Below are 8,678 nucleotides of genomic sequence, written 5' to 3' on the forward strand. Positions count from 1 at the left end.
GCCGTACCCAGCAGAAAGCGAGGGAGCAAATCCAGTTTACCGTCACGATAATTTGTTCATTTCACGTGCCTTTACCCTCGGCGTTGGTTTAGTTTCTATTAGATGCAAAAGCATCGCAATTCCCGGCATTTCTAACTACTCAAAATTTCTGGGAAGATTCCTCCTCGAGAGCAACTGATTTTTTCCTCCTTTGCTTCATCAGACCTTTCAGTTTCCTCTAACTTTGGTAGCGGCATTTTCCGGCGGACGCCGGACTCGGTGGCATTCGGGGGGGGGCTTACCCAGACCCCTGCCTTTCCCGGAGCCCCACTTCGCCCCCGTCGGCAGCGAGCAGCGGGGCCCGACGAGGCGGGGGGCGGCGGGGGGGTCCTGACCGGGGGGGCGCGGAGGGACCCGGCACCGGCGGCGGGGCAGCGCCCGGCACGGTAAGCACAGGAGATGAGATAAATGAAATGAAACGCAGCGGGAGAGGGGCTGCCCCGATGAGCAACTCCCCCCTGCCCGCCCCCGCTCCGCTCCCCCGCACCCCGCGGCCGCCGGCGGGTCCCGGCGGAGCTGCCCCTGCGCCTCCCGCCCCGCTGCTCCCCAGCAGCCCCGGCTACAGAAGGGGGCTCTCCCCGGCTCCCCCCCACCCCTGCTGAAACTCCCTCGGCGGCCGCGGAGCCCCTCCGGCCTCGGCGCGTTTGCTGAAGGGAGCCGCGCTATAGGGAGGGAGGGAGGCAGGGAAGAAGGGCAAGGGAGGGGGGTGTCATCTCAGCCCCGCGCGGTCTCATCCCCCCTCACTCCTCCCACCAATGAGTGGTGCCTCTTAACCCCCGGGAACCTCCCTCCCGCGAAGCACTGCTCCACTTTGCAGAACACGAGTTGATGAGAAAAAAAATAATTCTCGGCCGCGGCCAGCCATGAGCTGTTTGGATGTTATGTACCAAGTCTACGGTCCTCCCCAGCCCTACTTCGCAGCAGCCTACAGCCCCTACCACCAGGTACGTGCGGGGGGCAGCGGTGAAGAGCCAGAGGGTGGGAGGGGTGTCTTCTGGAGGATGGCCGTCTGGGGCCTTACCAAAAGGAAAAAGGGAAAAGGAGAAGGGGAGGGGAAAGGGTGTGTGTGGGGGGGGAAGATCTGGGAGCCTGCGATGGTGAGCGGAGCAGAACCGCATCCCACCTTGGCGCGGGGCTCGGCAGGGTACGTACCCCGGCGGCGACCGACGGGCTGCGGGCTGCCTTGGGAGCGAGAGCGCGATTTTAACCCCGAGGTGGCTTTTTAGGGAATTTTTCTTTTTTTTCTATTTCCTTTTTTTTTTCCTTTGTCGGGACAGGCCTCATCCGAGCGCGGGGGCTCGGGGTAGCGATGCCCGCGGTTTGCAGGGGGCCCGCCGGGAACGGCGAGGGAGGGCTGCCCGGGGCATCGCTCACCCCCTGCGCGCCGGCATCCCCACCGCCGCCGCGGGAGCCGCTTCGGGCAGATATTTTACCAGCCGCCTTGGAGGGGTGTTCCGGAGTTACCCCCTGGAAGTGGGGGGACGCGAGATTGCCGGGAGGCTGTGGGATGTCCCCGGTTTGGCGGTGGGGGAGGAAGCCCCGGCCCGGAGGGGGCCGGGCAAGGTTGCGGTGCGGCAGGGCTGCGGGGATGCTCCCCGCTCCCGGGCCCCGCTGGGCGGCGGGACCCTGGCCGGTCCCACCGGGGTCCCGGCGGCGGCGGTCGTCTGCGAGATTCGCGGGTACTTCGTGGCCGGGAGCCACGTCTCGCCGCCGCGCTGCACGCAGCTCCGTCCGGGCTGTCGCGGGTATCGATTAATCCCCGGATTTCGACAAAAGGATCCAGCTGGCCGCGAGGATGTGTCGCGGCACGCACAGCCCGTCGTGAGTGGGGAACTGCCCGTCCCGGGACGCGCACTGTCCCGCGTGGGTCAGGGCTAGTTTCCTCGGGCTGCACCTGCTGCACACCACTTTCTCTTTCGCCCTCTGGGTTTCTTTTTTTTTTCCTCCCCCTTATTCCTTCCAGAAATTAATTTCTTCCTCCCGCAGCAAAACGAAAAAGGGGGCGGACAGAGACAGCAGCCCCCCGGCCCGGGGCGGTTTGCAGCCCCCGCCGGTGCAGGGCCGGTACCGGGGCGAGCGACCCCGCTCCGCGCAGCCCCCGCGGCTCCGCGCAGCCCCCGGCGTGTTGGCCCGTGTGCCACCTCCAGCGCCTGGCAGCGGGGCCGGAATACCTGTTACAAATAGCAAATGATGTCTTCCCCCACCTTGCCTTCCCCTCCCACCTCCACCCCCCACCCCCCCCGCACACGGCTTCGTGACATTATTTAGGGGGGTGATCATTACCTCAATGGCCGAGCCGGGAGCCAAGTGGAAAGGCGGTCGTCACGAAGGAGTGACATTATTAAATATCTCGCGTGTCTTGGCCCAAGGCTCTGACCCGTCCCCTCGGTGCTTTTCCCGCCGCCCGCCCCACGGCGCTGCCCGCAGCGGCCAAGGCCGGGCTCCGCGTCCCACCGCTTACTTCTAAGAAACTCCCAGCAGCTGCGGGCACGCTAACGCGGATAAAGAGAAGATGGGATACATCCAGCAAACTTCTCAACGCCTGCTCCTTTCCCACCCAGCGGAATCCAGTAAAAACAGAATCATCTTGTAGGAAATACCTGCAGCTTCTTGCTGGCCAGGAAAATGCTTTTTTTGCCCTGAAATGTGTTTGAGGCTGCCAGTCTTTTTTTTTTATTATTATTTTCCTTCCTCCTCCTCGCCGCTGTCGGTTACAGGACACTCTTCGGGGAAGATTTTGCGTGCCGGGGACCGAGCGGCTCTCGCCTTCCCCCCGCTGCCGGCACTGCGCCGTGGCTGCGCGGCGGCCGTATGCCCGCGCCCCCCCCCCCCGCCTCACCCCCCGCATTTCAGCCCCTGGGCGGCCGCCGTCCCCCCAGGAGCTGTCCTGCAAAGTGCTTTCTTGTGCAGGACATCGTGCTGGGGACCCACGCGTGTAACCCCCGGCCCGGCCGCCCCTGCCCCGCACGGAGGCTGTCTTGCTCCATCCTGGTCGGCATCTCTGGTTTTCGGGCCCCCAGCCCTAGTTGCAGTTCCTTCGCTGCCTCCCGGGGTGCGGGTGCTGCTGGGAGGGGGGGGGGGGGGCGGCGGGCAGCCGAGGACCAGACTTTTGCATCCTCTCGGAAAGACCGCGGGAGCGGGCTCGGTGCTGCATCCCGGCTGGCACACAGGGAGGGCCAGCGCACCTTGCTGCGCTGCGCTGCGTGACCGGCTCTATTTTCTTTCCTTCCTTCCTTCCTTCCTTCCCTCCCCCTTTCCTCCAGAAACTCGCCTTTTACGCCAAAATGCAAGAAGCCCCGGAGAGCGGCAGCAGCGCCAGCGCCAGCAGCTCCTTCTCCAGCCACCCCGCTGCCAGCATCAAGGAGGAGGACTGCAGCCCCGAGAAGGAGCGACCCCCCGAGGCCGAGTACATCAACTCCCGCTGCGTCCTCTTCACCTACTTCCAGGGGGACATCAGCGCCGTGGTGGACGAGCACTTCAGCCGGGCCCTCAGCCAGCCCAGCAGCTTCTCGCTCGGCAGCGCGAAGGCGGCGCGGAACGCCGGCTCCTGGCGGGGTGAGCAGCGCGGGGGACGCGGAGGGCGGAGGGTCCGTTGTCGTCCCCCCCCCCCGGGGCACCCTCCTCCACTCCGCCGGCCGCGGGTGCCCGGCGGGCAGCCCCTGGGAGCCGGCTGTCCCGGAGCGGGAGCTGCGGGCGGCGTGACTCTTTGAGGGGGGAAAAAGAAAAGAACCCCCCATTCTGTTGGTGCCGTGCTTCCCACTGCCCGTGCCAAGGGAGGCCGTCGGGGCAACTGAAGTGCCTTTACACCCCAAGAGATTTACCTGGCGGGGGCTGCAACCAAACAAGCCGCGGAGGGACCCCCTCACTGTGGCTGTTGCAAGTGCCACCCCTGCAGACCCTGCCAGAGCAGCTTAAAGTTTAGCACGGTGGTAACTGAAGATGGGAGCAAAGCAAAAAGCAAATGTGGGAACCATCTCACTAGCTTCCCATAGCTAAAAACCAGATTGTGTCCCCCCGCCCTGTATCTCAGTCTACATGTATCACCACCCTGCTTGCTGCCGGAGCAGAGACAAGGACCCTAAATTTCTGAAAATGAGGGTTTTCAGACCTGCCCACAGCAGTGGCCCTGTGCCGGCAAGGCTAAGGCCACAGCTGATGCGCAGCTCTCCATAGCCATGCCCGATTCACCCTGGACGGGCCTGTGGGGGTACCCAGGTCAGAGGGGAATAACCTTCCCCACCCTCTGCCCACTGGAGAGTTAGGGTAGGCACTTCTTTGGGGGCAGTTTTGGGGACTCTCCCTCACGGAGCCACCCACTCAGCCAAGAGCTGGTTTCCCAGCCCCTCCATGAATTGCTGTCAGTAGTTCCTAAAAATGAAATAGTAGTTTAAATATTTCACGGGTGAAAGATATTCAGCACTGGAACTGATATCAAGAGAGGAGAGCTCTTTGCTCATCAGGAACTGCTTCCCCTTCTCCTGAGTAACGCCAGGGTGCAGAGCTGACATACCTCCCTGGCAAACATGTATCAAGAGCTCGTTTTTATTTGTCTTGGAAACAGTGTGTATTCTCAATTAATAATGCATAACGTCTATCTGTGCTATTAATAATCACTAGTCCATCTCGCATGTTGCTTACTGGCCAAAGAAAATGTAGGGTCCTTGTCCTATGCCCTGCAATCTCCAAAGATCTGCAGAGTACTTCCCAAATATGTTAACGATATACCCAAGAAACAGGCGTAAGTCCAGTGTAATAGAAGGGGAATTGCACCCAGATATTTAGAAAATTCAAACTTGCCCTTAGTCACATCTCGCACTATTCCTATTTGCTTTGAAACGGCACTGAGGCAGCAGCTGCTCCCCTGCAGGGCCAGGCATCCTCCGAGGTGCTGGGCGTAAATGCTTAGACGGGGAGATTACTACAAAAACAAACGAGAAAAATCCAACCCTGGAAATCACTGCGGTGCATAATAGCTCTCACTCAGTTTCCCCTACCGAGGAAAAGAGACGTTTCCCTCACCTTAGATACCTGCTTTTTCCCCAAATACATTCCAAGAGAAATCTGGAGCAAATAGTTTCAAAACAGTTTCATGGATAAGCCCCGGGCTAGGCATGTTGGCTGTTTAGCTTGAGAAGAATCTGTAATCTTTGGGAGCAATTTCTGGTGTTTTGCAGTTTGGGGGCGGGGGGGAAGGGAATGGAAGGGCTGGTTTGGGGGTATCTGGGGAGGGGCAGAGCCCTAGGGAAAGGAGATCAGAGCTTGCTGGGTATGCTCATTCCTGCCTTTCTCCTGCTCCCTTCACCCAGATGGCTCCTTCCCGATGAGCCAGCGCAGCTTCCCGCCATCCTTCTGGAACAGCACGTACCAGCCCTCCTCCGTCCCAGCCACCCTGAGCAGCCCCCTGGCAGCTGCTGCCCACAGCGAGCTTCCCTTCGCCACCGCCGACCCCTACGCGCCCCCCTCTCTGCACGGCCACCTGCACCAGGGTGGCCCCGAGCCCTGGCACCATGCCCACCACCACCACCATCACCACCACCACCCCTACATCGGGACACAGAGCACTGCTTACCCCCGCCCTGCCGCCATGCACGAGGTCTACGGACCCCACTTCGACCCCCGCTACAGCTCACTCCTGGTGCCCACCGCCTCCGTCCGCCCCCACCGCCTCACCCCCGCCTCCGTGCCCACGCCAGTCAGCCCCCCCTGTGAACTGGGCAAGAGCGAGGCGGGTACCACCGCAGCCTGGACGACGCCAGGACCCTTCCCTAACGCGGCGGGAGACATGGCACAGAGCCTCGGCCTCAATGTGGACGCAGGTAAAGAGCCGCCCTCGGTCCCTCCGGGTCCCCGACTCAGCTGCAGCCCTGCCCACAGCATCCATCCATCCATCCATAGTAATAGGGAAGGACCCCCCTGTGTTGGGTAGCTGCGGTGCTGCTGTGAGGGAATAAATTGGGGGTGGAAGCCCCATGGGAGATACCTGAGCTCTACCCTGGGTGCCCTTCTTGGGGCCCTCAGGCCAGGCAAGTGAGGAAGGGGAGAGGGAGGATGGGACAGGGCAACACATCAACTCCCAAGGCATCCTTTGAATTTCTGGCTCCTGTAAACATGCCCTGAGGGTACAGGATGCTTTGAGGTACTCTTGTCCTGGCCCTGGCCCTGCTCTTGCCTTGAGCAGCGAGAGCTGGGAGCAGGACGGAGCCACCCCAAAGGTCACCGCTGGCTCCCTCCCCGGGCTGCCCTGAGGGCAGGAGTGCAGGCAGCCACAGCAGAGCAGGTCATTTCTAGACCCCACACAGGTTCATGAACTACCTCCTCTCCTTATTTATTTTTCCTTCCTGGTTTTTGAGAGGAAAGCACAATTGCATTTGCTGAGCCAAAAGGGCAGAGGTTTGCCCCTGGTAGTGGTACCCTGTGCCTGGTGGGGTGCCTGGAAGTAAGGCTGTGTGCCATAGCGGTGACAAAAAGGTGACACAGGCATAGCCAGCAGTGGCAGTTCCTGAGTCAGTGGTTGTAGAGGCAACGAAAGCCCGCTCCGGCGACAGTTCTCCATGCTGAAGTTGAGTTATTGCTGCCACAAAAGGCTACTTACGGTGGCCTCACTCAGACACGTGCCTGTCCCAGTCTAGCTTGGGCTCTTCTCCTTGCTTCTCAGCCTCCTGGGGCTCTGGGGAGCCCGTGCTTTAGACTGATTCTCTGATCTCAGCTGGCAGAAATGCAGTTTGTCTCTCTCTGTCCTTAAACGCCTGTACCTATTTTTCTTCTTCCCTTTTTTTCTTCTCTCCATTCTCAGGTTTGCAGCCTCAGGATAAAAGCAAGGATCTATACTGGTTTTAGAGCTGTCCTTCACTCTTCTTCCCCTGGCTCTCCCCTGTAGATCTCTGCCTGTTAGACATGGTGGCATTCAGAGCTGAAATCGGGTCAGTTTGTAACAGCTTCTGATCTTGGTTTGCAGCTCGCCGTTACTCCTTCTGTGGTGGATCCCTTCTGAGCTGATGTGCTGACTCAAAGACTCTCAGAGTCCCCCTTGCCCTTTTCCAAGCCCACCATGGCCCTGCAGCTCGGGGAAAGACAACAGGACTTAAAAGGACCTGGCATTGCAAGGACGATACTTTAGACTTATTTCAGAGACGAAAATCCTTCTGTTGCAAGAGGAGAGCCAAAGACGTTTAACTTCTATTTAAGCAGACTCCACACCCAGAACTGCAGTCAGACTACTCTAAGAGAGTCAAATGACATCATGGATGGTGATGTAAAACCACTGGCCTTCATACAGGGAGCAGAGGAAATCGTGGTGGTTTTTTTTTCAGTGGTGTGAATATTTTTTTATGGCAGTGAAAATTATCTTTCAAATGCAAACGTCGGAAAGCTACTTAGCAGTTTTGAACTGGATTTTTACTTTACATTCTAGAAAAGTAAAAGGAGAAGAAACTGGAACTCATAAACATTTTCAGACTATCAAGGAACTGGTCAGATTTTTCGGCTTTGCGGTTGTGAGTGGCAAGTGTCTGGCCGGGGCCACCTGCCCTGGGCTTACAGAGATGCAGCTGTTCCACGCACAACTGCTCAAACCCCAGAAAGACGAAAACCAAGGTGGCACTTCTCAGAGTTTGGCACAACATTTGCATTGGATATATAACGCTTGTTTGGTTGTGGGGTTTTTTTGTTTTGTTTGTTTTTTGTTTTTTTTTTTACAAGAAACATTTTCTGGTGAAAGTAAAACCCTCTTAAAGCAGGGGGAGGAAGGAAACCTGTGAAGAATGGCCCACCCTCGACCCAACAGCCTTTAAGGGGAACGCCAGAAGGAAAGGCACATGATGAACAATAGGTCCGAGTTGCCTCTAACATTTCTCTTTGTCTACTTGTTGCTGTCATTTTGTCACTTTAATAGTTGTTTTGTTTTGTTTTTTTGAAAGGGGGAATATCTATTTAACAGTAGAAAAGCTGCATTAAAGGTATCTCCTTCTTTCACCCTGTGTGCTTTTATGAAGAATTAAAGCTAAATAAGAGAAATGAGGCAATTTGAAAACTTCAGAATGAATTAGGAAAAATATCTGTCGTGTGGATGAAGTGAGTTATTTTAATACTTTGCATTAAAGATAAATAGAAATCCTAGCAGTTGAAAATATTTTCTTAGTGAGTAAAAATATACTGATAAATACAAAAGTTAAGAAAATGCAAGATTGCTGCAGTGCTACATTTTAGTGTAGAGTGTATATGTGAGATGGGTTAAAGTAAGGGGGCTGCTCCATAATAACTAATGTTTCTTCATAAAGCTGATAGAAGAGGGACAAGAGCATTTAGCATTGCTATTGCACTGGTAAATTAAAACACTATTACAGGGTGATGAATAATTAATGAAACATTGCAGAAATGGCAATTTTCCCCTATACTTGGAAGCTGACTTTTTTATAGGCAAAACTTCTGATCCCAACACTACCATGTTTTGGTTTTTTTCTGTTTTTTAACAATGTAATGTCTTTGAAGGCTGACAAAGTTCAACGCATGTAAGAGGAAAGTCCTAACATTAGTCCTCTGACACGAGGACAAGCAGTAGAAAATGGACTTTTGTGCCATAATGAGAGTTTTTGCCTTCCGACACTCACATAATTTGGCATACCGTTCACCACATGTCAGAA

At 56.6% G+C, this 8,678-nt stretch overlaps 1 protein-coding gene across 3 annotated transcripts; it reads left to right on the plus strand.

The window, feature by feature from the left end:
- The first annotated feature begins 762 nt into the window (after window positions 1-762).
- On the plus strand, window positions 763-8,010 carry VGLL2 (vestigial like family member 2). Of its 3 annotated transcripts, none has more exons than XM_075750063.1 (4): window positions 763-983; window positions 3,303-3,594; window positions 5,346-5,882; window positions 6,792-8,010. In XM_075750063.1, the coding sequence occupies exons 1-4, from the start codon at window positions 903-905 to the stop codon at window positions 6,914-6,916; spliced, it is 1,035 nt and encodes a 344-aa protein (XP_075606178.1). In that variant the 5' UTR covers window positions 763-902; the 3' UTR covers window positions 6,917-8,010. The 3 variants fall into 3 exon arrangements, with proteins under 3 accessions (XP_075606178.1, XP_075606176.1, XP_075606177.1); XM_075750061.1 differs by having other exon boundaries at window positions 5,346-5,855; window positions 6,833-8,010; XM_075750062.1 differs by having other exon boundaries at window positions 5,346-5,855; window positions 6,995-8,010.
- Window positions 8,011-8,678: the final 668 nt, after the last annotated feature.

Source organism: Balearica regulorum, chromosome 3 (genome assembly GCF_011004875.1).
Source record: "Balearica regulorum gibbericeps isolate bBalReg1 chromosome 3, bBalReg1.pri, whole genome shotgun sequence".
Classification (NCBI taxonomy): domain Eukaryota; kingdom Metazoa; phylum Chordata; class Aves; order Gruiformes; family Gruidae; genus Balearica; species Balearica regulorum.

What these genes read in the sequence shown, in the direction of transcription:
- VGLL2 (XM_075750063.1), top strand. Translation starts at nt 903, where the DNA reads ATGAGCTGTTTGGATGTTATGTACCAAGTCTACGGTCCTCCCCAGCCC. An exon ending in CCTACAGCCCCTACCACCAG is followed by an intron (nt 984 to 3,302) that starts GTACGTGCGGGG and finishes CCTTTCCTCCAG; the next exon opens with AAACTCGCCTTTTACGCCAA. An exon ending in GAACGCCGGCTCCTGGCGGG is followed by an intron (nt 3,595 to 5,345) that starts GTGAGCAGCGCG and finishes CCCTTCACCCAG; the next exon opens with ATGGCTCCTTCCCGATGAGC.